At 46.1% G+C, this 15,091-nt stretch overlaps 1 protein-coding gene across 5 annotated transcripts in view; it reads left to right on the top strand.

Annotated features, from left to right (window-relative positions):
• ZMYM2 (zinc finger MYM-type containing 2) overlaps positions 1-15,091 on the top strand; it is a 2,192,903-nt gene that overhangs the window by 1,778,261 nt on the left and 399,551 nt on the right. For all 5 annotated transcript variants that reach the window (XM_069640238.1, XM_069640242.1, XM_069640239.1 and 2 more), the window contains one exon: positions 11,063-11,214. In XM_069640238.1, coding sequence (XP_069496339.1) covers positions 11,063-11,214 — 152 coding nt within the window. The remainder of the gene's footprint in view (positions 1-11,062; positions 11,215-15,091) is intronic.

The following is a 15,091-nucleotide window of genomic DNA, read 5'->3' as shown; positions in this document are numbered from 1 at the left end:
CAGGTCCCAAGCCACCCCAGGATAGAGAGTCAAGGATTTACGGGACACCTTGAACAGTCTGTTGCAAGGGAGACCAGGCGGGATACAGTACACGAAATGGTGAGAAAGCTCCAGCGGGGGCAGTTGTTCCTGGCAGTGGGTGCAAGTCGGTGCTTCGTCCAGGGGAAGAGAAGATCTCGATGTGGAGGAAAGCTGGAGGTTGTTGCACTGCCAGGGAAGAAACCAGCCGCAGAGTTTCCCGGTTAAAAGGTACTACCCTTTTAATCACGGTAGTGGTGAAGCATGGCTATCCGGTCGCCGGGGTGCTTGGCACGGGCGATTCGACCACGAGACGATCCAGGAAGGCGAAAAGAGGGCGAACTGGTTATCCTCACCAGTTCAGAGGAAGAAGACTCTCTGGGATGAAGATCTTCTCTGTCGTTGGGAAGTGGTGAGATGGTTCAGTAGGGCTCCACCGGTGGTGTCGTCGTTGGAGGTCGGCTTCAGCTTCTCCCTCTTCGGATTCTTTGGTCCTGTGGCGACTTCTGAAGTTCCAGTCCCCAAAGCCCTGCTTTTATTAGAAAACCCCCATTTCAGTCCTAGCTGTCACTCAAACATGCTAAGTGGTGAACCGTGCGGCTCGCCACTGGGCCAATCACACAAGAGCACGACTTGAGTTGCCGAGGCAACTCAGTCCAGGGTGCCTAAACCCCCCTCCCACACATCCTAAGCCGGTTAAGTGGCACAGCGAGTAGAGTGCTCGCTTTGACATCCGTGCAGAGCCTGCTAACGCAGGTTCGAATCCCGGTGGGGCCAAACTCAGCCTTTCATCCTTCCGAGGTCGATAAATGAGCACCACACACCGTGGGTAATAATGAGCAGCGCTCAGATACCTGAGGGTTTGTAGCGCTATATAAGTGCCAAATTATTATTATTAATTATTTTATTATTATCCTGTAGACCCAGACAGAGTGGCACCACTTTTGGAGGCTTCTGTGCAGAAGTCTGCCAAAAAGTGGAACAAAGGGCTCAACTTGGGTTGGAGTTACAGAGGCGAACACAAACGCCATTTTAAAACCGAGTCCTGGCAAAAAGACCCAACCAGTGAATAAATATTAAATAAATAACCCGGCGGTATCTTTAACATTGCACCAAAAAAAGTGGTTGTTTAAAATGAATGGGAAAATCCCATAGGAAATATTCCGGTGGAATATTTCGTGTGGTAACCACTGCCACCAGCCAGAAACTCGACGAGGGCTGACTGCACAGTGCCCCCTCGAAAAACAGACCCAGGGGCAATCTAATTACCCCTACCAGTACTTCCACAATATGATGGTTTGTACTAGTTATGTTCACAATTTAAGACTAGTAAAGTCAATGGTGACTTTACATGCCCTGGGAGACAGAAGTCAGTCCCATGGTATGGAGTCTATGTTTGGGGGTCACTATGACACCCCTGTGTTACTGCACTGAGGGTGCTGTGTAACGCTCTTACCAAAAATACATGAAACCCTATGGAGTAAAAGACCCCATAGCCCATAAAACACATTACAAAGTCAAAGGATATCTCAAATCATCTCTAAGAGTGGGAGAAAAAGAGTCTCACTCTTAGCAGGAGAAAAAAATAAACCCCAAAAATCCAGCAAAGCTGCTGGGTGACTCACTAGGTTTGGGAATTAACCTTAACAGAGAACTCTCCCTAACACCTTGTCATTAAGATTTAGACCCAAGTCAACCTCCCAGTGCGTATTCAGTTTAGTGAGGTTGATGCTAATGCCATCCGGGAGACACTTCTACAACCTGGACAGCGGTCTCCAACCGTCTTCTAGTTTGTACATTTGCCAGCAAGGAGTTTGTGTCTCAGTAGGCCACTCACACCAATTGTGCTTGGCAATCCTTGCTAGGTCCTTCAATTGCATAACGTCGGCCAGTTCTCTAAATGTTCCGTTCCCATACATGTCACCCCAAGTGGTTATGTCGACCTGTTCCCAGCACTGGGCAGCTTTTAGTTAATCTAAATTGCTACATGTACCCGCCAGAATTGGAATGTTCGGAGAGTAGGGTTGTCAAAGTTGAAGGGTCTTAAGTGTTCTAGACCAGATCGGTCTACCCACCCATAGTGCTAGTGATTGAATTTCATTCCAGTTTTCCGGAAACCATAAGGCCTTTCTGAGCTGGGAAGGGCTTGTCCACGTGTTTAGCATCTCGTGTTCAGATCTGAATTAGTCTGATAACCATTTAGTAATGAAACTTAACTGGGCAGCCAAATAGTAATATTCCAGCCGGGGTAATTGAACCCCTCCCTGTTCATAGGGAGAGATAAGGCAGTGATCGCCAGTCTGTGCCTTTTTGGCCCCCACAGAAAATCTCGAAGTTTATTTTCCAGTTCTCGGAAGAAGGAAGCTTCTATGTAGAAGAGGACATTAGTGAAGCTGTATAAGAACCTGGGGAGAATAATAATTTTAGTTATAGCTACCCTGCCCATAAGTGAGCGGGGCAATCTGGAACAAAATGCCATTGATTTCTTAACACCTTCCGCTACCCTTCATGTGTTGAGCGTGTGTGTTTCCTCCGAAAAATGTGTAATTCGTATACCCAGATATCTGATTGTGGTTCCCATTTCAGGCCCCAATCCGGTAGGGCAACTGCGTCTACTCCACGCGATATATTATAAAGGCGTCCCGTTGTAAGGCGATATGTGTGCAAAATGTCTGTATTTATGCTGGTATCGTATGGTTGAGAGAGCCAGCGATCCATATACGCACCTCTCTAGCAAACTTAGAAAATGAGGCCTCATACCTAGTCCCACCCCAACAGTTCACCGCTACTTCTTGCTCCTCAGCGGTCAGTCAAGTGGGTTTCCTGGAGGAGGGCTAGATATCATTTTGCACTGAAAAGGTTATTTAACCCTGTTTCTGCGTATGTAAGTACCAAGACCCCTCACATTCCATGTCAAAAGTTTAATTTGCGTCATGACCTGTTAGTGTTATAGTATCTAACGACTCAGGCATACCCTACATACAGCAGAACACATGTGGCCCTTGCACTTCTGTACTCGGCACAAGTCATGCTGTTCAATTTTTAATGTGGTGGAAGGCTACTCCTGGCCCAAGTCTCTGAACATGTTATAGGGAGCAAAGCGAGCATCATTGCGCAATTTGGGTATATTAACCAAAACAACAAACAAAAACATAACATACATAACAAAATCTTCAAACATTGCCCAACAAAGCCAGTTTGTTCAGGCATCCCGGTATCAGCCATGCAGAAGCGGCCATTTTATACCGGATGGCCGAACCAGCAACCGGTCAGTAACCAGTGTCAACTAAGAGCAGGTGAAAGACCAGCAGTGGGTGACAGAGTTCCAATCCCACTGAACAGATGAAAATCAGACATATGTAGCGGTTTGAAGTCTTGGATCCGGTGGCCATCGTCAGGGGGAACCGAAGAGCGTGCCAGGAGTCCATGTCGAGTCAGTCCAGATCCTTGTGAGCGAGAAGTGAGTTCGGTAATGGTTAGGCACTCAGACAGATGAACCCGTTTCAGTAAGGAGCGAGGCGGGTGGTGATTCCAAAGTAATAGTTGTGAAGGTGGTTCATCAGGCGTCTGGTTCACCATATTTGGTGAGGTTGTTGTGCTCCATCCACATATTTGCAGCTTCCGGACTATCGAGAAAGTATAGTTTGCCATTATAAAGGATCTTCAGTCTCAACTGGTATAGGAGCATGTGTTTAAGTCCTAATTGTCTGAACCTTGCCTTTATGGGTACAAACAAGTTTCAAGCTCTCTGGACAGCAGGGGTATAGTCTGGGTAAATGGCAATTCTGGAGCTGTCAAGTAAAATCTCGCTCCCTTCCCTGAAGTGACGCAGGATTACCTCCCTGTCTCAGTAGTTAAGGATCTTGGCTATTAGAGGTCTAGGGTGGGACCCTGTGGGCGTTTCTTTTCTGAAGAGATCGGTGGGCCCTCTCGACAGCAAAGCCTTGTGACAGTTTACCGGGGCCAATCTCCTGTAAGAGTAAGTGTTCCATGTAGGAGGTTGGTGGCCCTGCGTGCCCTACCCTCGGCATCCTCTGCTCAGGTTTCCAGGGAGGCATTTCTTCTTTCCACCTCCTTGACTCTAGTTTCTAAATCTATGGTTGGGACCACCGTGTCCATTTTAAGGATTCCGCCGTAGTCACCCTCTCCGCCAGCTGCCTTACATCTTGTTGGAGCAACTGTACATCCACTTTGACCTCATTGATTCTGGTCTCCAGAGAGGTTCGCAGGGAGGCTATTGCTGCTAGGACCAAGTTATCTTGTGAGTCGCTAGTTTGTCCTTGCTCGTCGATTGGGGGGAAGGGGTAGTGGTAGCCTTTCTGTGACCTGCAAACGAGTCCATTATGGTGGGCTTCCCCTTGTTCTTTGTGGGTGACCTATTCAGGTGTCCGGTATAGGACAGTTGAATAGTTGTCATTTTGACACCCGATGAGTAGCTGGGTGTGGAGGCCAATCAGACATGGCCCCCTGGGCTTGTAGCAAGGATACCTATGGTGTAGCCTCCGCGTCATAGGGGGTTCCCCCCAGCGGAGGGGAGCAGGCCCAGCAAGGTGAACCACATAGGTGGCTATCCTATGGTAGGAGCGGTTGAGTATTACAAGTCCAGTAAATGAGGTTCCTCTGTGAGTGCCCCCTAGGTGGAAGATTTGAATGGGGTCAGGAGGTTCTACCGCAGCATCTGGTGTTTTTGGCCACCATTTGAGGGATGCACCAGGGTCAGGTGATGGGCCTCACCAGTGCAGACAGGCTCTGGGTTACTTATGGGCTAAGGTAAGAGGCAGAGCGACCCGCAGAGACCCCAGTGGTCAGCAACTGTGTTAGTTGTTAGCGCGCCGTGTCAGTAAGGCTGCTGGGTGTTATGCGATTGCTGGGCAGGCACTCATAGTAGCTCTCTGGGCAGGGAACAGTGTTTCTTCTAGTAGGCGGAACGGATCCCTAAATGTGAGCACCTAAAGGAGCACCGTGGACGGTGGGCTTTGCCCTGGGCCTCAATTCGCTTCGCCGAAGTGTGGAGTGCATCTCAGCCCTCACCCACCGTAGTGTATGCCAGTCTCTCCAGTGCTCCCTCTCACCAGCCTCCTCATTGTCTTCAGTGCATAGGTTTATGCACCGTTGGCCGGCCCGGGCAGCAATCCGGTCGTCGGTTGGTGATGCAGCGCAGTTGCAGTCTGGCTCTGTTGCATTAGTCGTTTCGCTTCCCTGCGGCCACCATCTTGGAGCGTGAGGGGACTGCAGTTGCAACGCTGCTCACTCAGTTCCCTGCCACTGATTCGCGTTGGATAAAGGCTGGTGGGTGAGGCGTTGCCTCCATACACCCAGTAGTGTATTTTGGTATGGAAGTGAGCCACAACAGAAAACCGCTACAAGATTCATATAGGATTCCAGTGGCAGCTTCACAGAATCACGTCTCACTACATGGGCTCAAGCCACGCCCTCGCCTGCGTCCATCCATGTCCTCCAACTATGTTGAGTGTTGTGCACATATCCCATAAGTGAGAGGTTCTGAATGCTATGTCTGGTGTGTGTGTTTGTTGTGTCTAGGTTTCTATATTTTTGGATATTGTTGCTGCGCATTTATGTGTTTCTGTGCTATGTACTTGAGGTGTGTGCTGCATCCTTTTATGTATGTTTTCAGGTGGTGTTCGCCTGTCTGAAGCAAAGGGTTTAGTAGTCGTACATTGTGTGTTTGTGCATGCATTTTATGATTCCATATGTTTGTGTTTTCAGTTGTCACATGTAGAAAATGTATGTATTTTGCAAATTTAGACAAGTATTACACTATAAATGTCTTAATACGGTTATAAACATTTTTTGCGGCTTGCTCCAATTCCACCCAAGGTGTAGGTTTTGTGACGGTCCTATGTGTGGGTATTGAGGATTGGACTGCAGGAGCAAAGAGGGCCGAGGACATCGCCTGGGGCCAGCTTCACATAGAGGGTGAAGTAATTTGGGGGGGACTCGTCAGGCTCCCAGCTCATCTCTGCCCCATTTTGATTGAATAGATTTTCTGCCACCGACAACCCTACCCAGCATTGTAAAAATCATGTCTCCAGCATGCATGACCCGATGAAGATTCTAACACTACGACAGTGGTCAATGATGGTCACTGCGTTCCATGAGGCACAAACCAATATAAGAGACTTTGTCAAGGCAATTGTTTGGGCTTGTGGAGCAACAATGAAGGAATAATGGTTTCTCAAAATCCACCATTCAACATTGGTTTCACCTTTGGAACTGCAGGCGCGGGGTCCATGAATGCCTGTGAGCCTAGAAACCTACAACCTGGATGCCAGCAGCAAAATCCAACAATGCAACCTTACCTTAAGAGCATCATGTGCCACAGGACCATCATGGAGCAAGAAGTAAGATGTCAGTTCGCCATTATGAGGGCTCTGCTCCGCATGCAACTGCTTAAACAGTGACGTCAGCTGAAACGGATTCAAATTGAGGGAACCAAGTCCCATTCTTCGCTCAGGGAATGACATGGCTGTGTGTTAGGACAGTTTTTCTGAAGTCGGACTTAGTAAAACCATTAAACTGAGGCAGTACAAGACTCCACTCTTAGTATAAGGCTGTACCACCTGAGTAAATGGTAGCGTAGACCGAGCAGCCAGGCTTATTTTAGGAGGGAGAGAGGGCAGTAGACACAGTACAAGTGAAATAGTAATACAAATGATCCGAAGAAACACTGAAACACTATGTATTGTAAAAATAAAGGATTTATTTAAATACCAGTAGGCCCAGATAAATCTAGGGGTAAGTAAGTACTAAAACATTATAAGAAATCACAACACTATACTTGAAAGCACACAGACCCAAGTAGAAACCTTATTTGGAACACCTAACAGTAGTTCTAGGGAAGTCAAAACCTTGTTACACACTAAGTATAGGTCAAGCCTATTCTTTGGGAGTCAAAGACCAATGGTTACTTTCAGATTACATTCAGTAATACAAGGGCAGTAGGCCCTTCCAGTTGTACAGTGACTCTTGGAACAAATCACATAAACAGTCAACTGGACAATATACTTTTGGTGAATAGTGAAACACTTATCCTATGTGCAGTAAAGACCAATAACTACTTTTGTCATAACGCAAAGTTACACCAGGCGAGTAAAACCTAAGGATGTAATATATCATTACAGATGCTTTTGAAATCAGGGAACCCCAGGTTGAGGTAAGCAATAACTCTGGTAACTTATTTTGGATGGCACACAGCTAACACAAGGTAAGTAAAAACCACATACTTAAACTTCACAATGAAGGGGAAAGTAAAACCCAATGTCACACTTCACTGAATAGTTATTCTAGGTAGGCAACAAACTAATGTAGACTTATTAAGGACAGGCTACCAGCAAGTCAGAGGAAGCAAGACCCAGTTGGGGGACACTTCTACAGTTTTCCTAACAGGGCTAAACTGGTGATACCAATAGTTGGAGGACACTCGTACAATTACCCTACAGGAATAATCTGGTGAAATCAACACATTACGTTTGTAAAGAGGCACAACCTAATCACAGGAGAGTAAAATACCTTCACATCTACGTTCTATTAGACTGGCAAAACAGTGGCTAAGGAAGAAAGGATGTTAACCATACTTTTAAGAATAGTGCATGACACATTCAAGATCAGTAAGAACTTTTGTAACTGTTCGCTCTTAGAATTACAGTTACCAACCAACTCTTTACAAGTAAGTGAAACACTTGATTTCTTTTCTAGGCAGAAGTCCCAATCCCTTCAAAGTCTTTCCCTTATTCTTGGAGCATGAGTGTTCTCAGTGGCAGAAAGGGGTCACTAGGACTAGTGACCAACAAGCAGTGTTAGAATAAGTTCTTTAGTATCAAAAGTCAGAGTTCCTTAGGAAAATTGGGCAAACAGGTGAGTACTTTACTTTTAGAGTTAGAAGAGGGTCCAGTGGCTTCACAGAAGACGCCCCAGCAGGATTCTAGCAGTGGGACTGGGTGCACTGGATGAGGGACCTCCCAATCACAGAACACTCCGGGACTACACAGAAATCCCAAAAGGCTTAAGGTAAGTATATACCCAAGCCAACACAGTGCCTCAGCAATGAAGAAGAGATTGCAGCAGGAGAACATCAGGGACTGCAGCCAAATACCCGGTCAGTGGATTCCTTGTCCTGGAGATGGAACACAAGACCTCAGAAGGGACTTTGCAGCAGGGATCGATGAAGAAGGCTCTAGGCAAGATTTCTCTTGCGGCTGAATGCGGTTCTGTGGTTTTTGCTGCCTTTTCAAGGAGCACAGAAGAAGACAGAAAATTGTGGTGGTATTCTCATCATTTTAAAGGTCCAGCACTCTTGTCAGGGGGCTTTTTCGGACTCGATTTGTGTCTCTGGAGATGCACCAAGATGCCCACGAAGTTTCAGCGAGATTCGGAAGACCGTGCACCGCACAGTGGCTGGAGGTCCCAGGGTATTGGGGTATTGCAAGAATGCAAGGTCACAGCAACCCGTCGGATGGCTCAAAATGCAGGTGGTCTTGAGTCTAGTGAGTTTCACCAGGCTCTGGGTTTGGGTTGTCGCTTTCGGAGACCCCAAGTCGATTGGAAGGAAGGGCTACAGCAGGCTCGGGTTACACAGCAGGCTCTCCGGTCGCTGGAAATCATCTCCACCACTTTTCCTTAGTCATCCTCTTCGTTGTTCTGTTCCAGTGGTCGACATGACTTCAGCTTCCAGGTTTCTAATATTTATCAGGAACTACAGCACAACCTCTGCATTCTCTCCCTGCATTTTAGAAGAAAGGGGCGCCTGGTTGTCCAATCAGGACAGCCAGCCCCCTACTGCTATTTGTCCCAGTTGAAGCAAGGCGTAAGACAAAGGATGGGGAAGTTTTGGACTCCTCACCCACTTCCTTTGCTTACAGGCTGACGGGAGCCTGGGCGGGGTGTCCAGGGGACTCCCGCCGAAGACAAAACTCACACAAAGGTATTTCCCATCCTGGATGTCAGGGGAAGGAACAAGAAACGATGAACAGTAAAATGGCAGAAAAAGAAGATGGAGGCCATTTTGATAAAAGGCCTTAGGTGCCTTTACTGCAGCTGTGATCACAGCCGGCGGTAAAGGTGCACCAAATTAGTAAAAGGTATCAGTGCCACCAGCCATTAAAGGTAAGCTTGTCACTGTAACAGAATTGTTAGTTTTTATGTGAAAGGGGATACATTGTATCTCCCCAGCACTCCACTTAAGTTGGAGTGTGCTGGTTTCACAGAATAAAATGTAAAAGGGATCCAAAGATCCGTTCTACCCTTGGGAACTTTAGTTCACTCAAGGTTAACATAAGAAAGTTAAATGGGGAGCCCCTAGGGCAGCCCAGCAACATCAGGCACTTATTGCCTATAAGTTGTTAAACATGAAAACTTTAGACAGACACTATGGAGAGTCTTAAAAATGACACCCATAAAAAGAGTTAAAGATTAGGTGAGTGTGGAAAAAGGTTCCCACTCACTGAGGTATTAATGAAAAATATCCCAATAGAAAAGCAAAATGTTCTGGGGTTGAACCAGGAAAGGAAGATTTACCAGCTCTGTGGAAATCTTACCTAACACTGTGTGAGGTTCTTCTCTTGGGACAGTGTAAGTATTAGAACTCCCAGTGTACCAAAGTAAGTGTGGGAGCTTAGAGGTTGGATTATGAGCCAGAGCGTGGTAGTGGATCAGTGCCATGAGAAGGTTTTAGAGGAGAGCAAGCAGTACTAGAGTCAAGGAGTAGAAAGGAGGGGGCACAGTGTGAGTTTGAACAAATCAAGAAGTAGTGGAGGATGATGTGAGGAAACGAGCGGAGGAGGTTGGATTGGGGGTGCTGTGGATGAGCTTGGAGGAAGGCAGTCAAGAGGAGTGAGAGGTGTTAGCGAGGTGTTGCGGAAGAAGAACAAAGAGTTATTGAAGACAGGGAATGGTTAAAAAGGTGTTGCGGAAGAAGAACAAGGTGGAGGAGTTGAAGCTGAGGAAGAGTGCAGAGGTGGAGGAAAGTAACCTGTCGAAGAAGGTGCTGAAGAAATGCTGTCTGGAGGGGAGGGAGGAGGAGCAAGGCAGGATCAACAAGAGCTTATATAAGAAGATAGTAGAGAAAGCCAAAGGGAGAGGTAAAGAGGGCTGATTGCTGAAGGATGTTGATGCGAAAAGAGAATACAAGAAAATGGCTACGGCAGGGGTAAAGAGTGAGTGAGTGAGGGAGGTCAGAAGAATGAAGTGCCCAAAACATGGGGAAGCTGACTGGTTTGATTGATAGGTCATGTATAATGCGCCCATAGACAAGTGTTTCCAAGGCGCAAGGCGTGTTGGTAAAGCACCTACCACCTCTGTGCTGCCAGAGACTGTTGCAGAGTCTGCAGATGGCACCAGGGACCTGAGCGTTGCCATTTATGGGCTCAAAGTTCTGGACCAGCTTTGTCACAGCCTTTATGCTTGACTATGAACGAGGGTCCCCATGGACCCTAGGGTCTTATAACCTGTTACCAAGGGGAGCGAAATATTGTCAAGTGCCATGGAGGAGTGACTAGTCAAACAAGCCAATAATGATTTCTTGGACTCTTAAAAGGCCAAAGGATGAGTGTTTTTACTAGACGGCCAGCTGGTGAAGCCAAAGTGCAGCAAGGGATGGACTGACCACAGTCCTTATGCAAGTGCGACGGTCTCAACATTATTTTCTTGAATTTCCCTTTAACTCTATTTGTATCTATCCGAAACCTTTAGTATGTAAACTTCTTTGAACTCTATTCCCCGTGTCTTTGAGTTGTCAGTTCATCTATCAGCTTTCGCAGAGTATGCCAAAAATCTTGAAAATTGAAGCAGGCAATTGAGATATCCCTGAAATCTTGTTTTTGGGTTGAATGGAAAACACCAAAAGAAGATATTTAAACAACTTCTTTTTTTAAATAAATACAAGCATTAAATTTCACCAAATTTGGCATGCATTTTTGGATGTGGCCTCTTTTCTTTGCCAAATTTGGTAGACTGTAATTTTTCACTATTATTGTCTTGTAACCATTTGTTTCTAAACAAAGTGACAAATGTATTTGTTTTCTTTCAGCTAAGGCAGTAAAATTAAAGGAGGATCTGCTATTGCACACTACACGTGATCTGAATTTTGGATTAGCAGATTTTGTCAATGAAATTAGAAGACCAAATGGTGATGCTTATGCACCTGACAGCATATACTACCTGTGTCTTGGAATTCAAGAGGTTAGTATCAAAGATGTTAATGAGTTTGCAGTATACGATTACATCATTATATGAGATGGAAGTTCTTAAATTATTCCGTTAACTAGCATTATCCTTTTTCTGAATCCAGATCTAATGCTATTTACTAATGATCAACTGGCACCCTAAAATGTCACTCCACACTCACTTTGACACTTTCTCTTTTCTTGGCTGGCAAAGAGAGAGAGTGGGTCAAAATGATCAACCGGGGTTACCTCTCTGCCTTTTACCCATTTAGTTAATTTCATCTTTCTTTACGCACAATGCTGTCAACCCCTTAACAAGCCATGCTTACATTCCACATCTTTTCATCCTCCTGGGGCTCCCAAGTTTTTCCTCCTTGACCTTATGCTTGGTTTCCTGCTCACTGATATGCCTGCTGTCTTTATGATCAATTTCAACCTTCCAAACATCTCAAATGTCAGACAACCAGTTGGCTCCATAATCTCTGATAACTCTTTGGTTGACTCTTCAACCAATGCAAAATCTAGGCAACTCTATTGACCTTTCGTTCCACTTCTCAGCTCTGCTTGCTCCTCCATTGATCACTCGCCCTCCAACCATTTCCTCTTTCGCCTGTCTACCTCTGTCCCATTTTCACTCCTCTTTCTACTAGTGCTAGAAGTGTATAAAAAAAGAGCCACAGGAGTCCCACTGCTTCTGTTTTTCTCTGTGCACCCAGCCACTGTTTTTTGCAATGCCACCTTGTTTTGCAATGTCTTCAACAGGTCAACCCCAAGCCTTATGGGTTTATGTCTTGCCGAGAATGCAAGCAACAAATGCATTTGTCAGATGCACTTTGGCACTGCGTTTGGTACATGGGGCAGGATCATGACATTGAAGCGTGCAGCTCTAGTCAGTCAGTTCACACAAAGTCTGTTAAGGAGAGAGTTGCTAAAGTTTCCACTGGTCTCCCCAAGTGTGGCAATGACTCAGCTCCCCCACACTCTCTGCCCGCTTGTCCCCCTTAATCCCTCCCTCCCTCCCTTCAGGGGAAACCCCTCTGCATCTCACTGGGACAGCATAAAACGAATGCAAGGCCTTACAAAGTGTGAGGAGGAAGAGATCCCACAAATGTGCATCTTCCACATCCAAACACAACTCCCCCTCTTTGAAGACGTGTCGAATAATTCCTTTACTGTAATCTCTGAAGTAGGTAGAATCAAACAGGTGACAGTGCCATTTAATGAAGTACAATTTACAGATGCTTAATCAACCCCAAAGAAATGGGAATGCTTCAAGTCTCAGATGATGGAGATTTTTCCTTATGCTGCTAGGTGAACCCCGCACCTGTCCAGGCATCAAGGCGCACTACTCCTCCATTGTTCAGTGGAGGTTCTTCATGCACCCGAGACTGCAACTATGCAGTGCTTTCCTCTGTACAGCCATTGGCTTCGTGGAACTGGTCCCAGCGGTGCTTTGTCTATCACTCCATGTCTCTGGTGTCTGGTACCTTAGGCTCTAAGCCTGGCACTTCCCCTTCTTTTTTTTGAGCCTGGCCCTTCCCCTTCTTTTTTTTCTTTAATCTCTCCAGGACCTGAAACTCTCTAGGTGAACCCTGCCTGGTGGATGAAATCTTTAGCCTTATTCAAAGGTCCTTTGAAGCGGGTGACCCAGTGCATGTTTAGCCTGGAGGGGATTAGATGAGTGTGCATTTGATTTTTCCCAAGGAATTCTATCCCTTGCGGTACCATGATCTGTATCTGTCACACCTGTCTGCTGATTTGAGGGAAGCGGGTGGCCTAAATATGTCTCTAGGGATAGAGTTCTTGATGGACAATCGCTTTGGCAGAATTATTGCTCCCTTCCAAGAGACCATGGGCTTTGGCTGTAGTCACAGCTCCGCCATTGGACAAGAAAACATGCATTGTGTCAGACCTCCATTAGCATGATTCTTTCAGAGGGGTCTTGGTGCTTCTTTTCAGGGGGTTTCAAACATACTTCTTAAAAAGTAAATAAATAAAAAGCACAGATTGTCTTCAGAGGATCCTGGCTCTTTGTCAGCTCACCTGTCTCGGGAGAATGTGGTGGTCCAGGTTTCTTTGCAGGTTCAAAAGCTGCAGCCTTTCCATTTTTTCTCCAGGCATGGAGCGAAAACAAAGTGAAGTCGGTCTTTATGCACAGTTAATGCAATCTGCAATTTGATGTGATATACCCAAGCTCTGTGGAAGGTGGGAAAGGAAACATTGGTGCTAGGGCCCTTTGGTTGATCTTGTGAATGATGGCAATTCTACAGGCGGAACTGGACACTGTGTGCGCAGGCACTCTTAATTATTATTTATTTTTTATTGGACATGGATGTCTAATTTATTTTCCCTGCTCTCCAAATCAAACATTTAGAAAATACATTTGATGGGCCAAACACTTCAAGTATAAGGCAGATGACTCGTCGAAAATGTGAGTCACACAGGCCTACGACGAAATCTCTGGGCATGACAGTCGAACAGACTTCCCTATCCTTGATGAGAGCCCATCTTTTTCAGTGCTTTTCTCTTTTTACCCAAAGAGGTAGGGGCATTCATTGCATGCTTGACGGCAAACTCAGCTGAATCATTGTTTTTGCACCTTGTGATATAGAAACGCTAACCATGGGGAAGCCCCTTTCAGTCAGTCGAAACACTTTATTTTGGCTTTACGCCATAAACGTTTACACTATAAAACAGTTTCCACATAATACACTAAAAGAAATCAAATGGATCACATTTTACAGTAGCATCTTAGGCTTGGGGTAAAGTGCAAATCCCAACCTTGTTGTAGCTAGCACATGCGCAATCGAGGCAAAAATTCAAAATGGTATGCAAACGCCTAATCATTGTACACAGATCAGCACCACAAGAGCTGCAAGGTCTAAGGAGCCATCCCATATACAATCTTATAAACAAGGAGCATATTTGTAGGCAACTTTTATAGCAAGGCAATGAAAAACGTGTGTGCATTGCAATGTTCCTAGTTTCAATAGTGCTGCTCTTTTCAGCCAATTTCCACATGATGCATAAAAAGTGTAAAATGTTTCTTTTTACACTAGCCACAGAAGCTTGGGGTAAAGTGCAAAGCCCTGCATAATTTAAGGGCGCACCTGGAAGTCTGTTGAGGCCCTGACGCGTGTTATATTGGTCCCGGCCACTCCCCCTATGCATCAAAAAGGCCTGATGATCCCTGCAGTGGCAAAGCCCGCGGCGGAGGAAGGGAGCAGCTGTTTGGCTTGCAGAGCTGGAAGTCCATTGAGGCCTCGATACAGGGTGTGTTGTTTCCACCCATGCCCCCTATACATCAAAAGGACCTGACCCACTCCACAGCAGCGGAGGAAGGGCACAGCTTTTCTGCGCTGTTCGGCACAAGGAGAAGCGCATCTCCAATCCATCGTTTGACGTTGAATGGACTCATCAAGGCAAAGGTGAGGATTTTCTGGTAACCATAGTCACCTTTGTGTGACGATTCCCCAGATGGCGCCACTCATCTCCAGAGGGGAGCCCCTTTCTCCAGCATGGGGTCTGGCATGGATTCACATGCTCATGAATATTCCCTGTCGTCAGGCCGGGAATCCTCGGTATAGAAAAAAATCAGTATCAGTTTCGTTTCTGATCTGTCTTTCTTAGTAGTAACCAATCACTGGTCTCTGGGTCATACTGCCCCCAGCCAATGACTGCCCTATCCCTAAGCCCCGGCTCTGGCAGCCATCCTCAGATTTTTACCGCACGTTCAAGTGTTGGGAGTCCTCGTGCTGTAGCTCTCGAGCTTTTGCTGCGTTTTCGCGCTTTTTCAGGAGATTTTTCTCATTTTTCGGTTAAATAGAGCCTCAAGCTTCACCGTTTCTACATCTGATGAACAGGGACCCTTTTCGGAGTTTTCTACGCCCCTC

Source organism: Ambystoma mexicanum, chromosome 7q (assembly GCF_040938575.1).
Source record: "Ambystoma mexicanum isolate Mex_15411 chromosome 7q, UKY_AmexF1_1, whole genome shotgun sequence".
Lineage (NCBI taxonomy): Eukaryota > Metazoa > Chordata > Amphibia > Caudata > Ambystomatidae > Ambystoma > Ambystoma mexicanum.
Note: the sequence above shows the minus strand (reverse complement) of the source record. Positions and strands in the feature narration are given on the sequence as shown.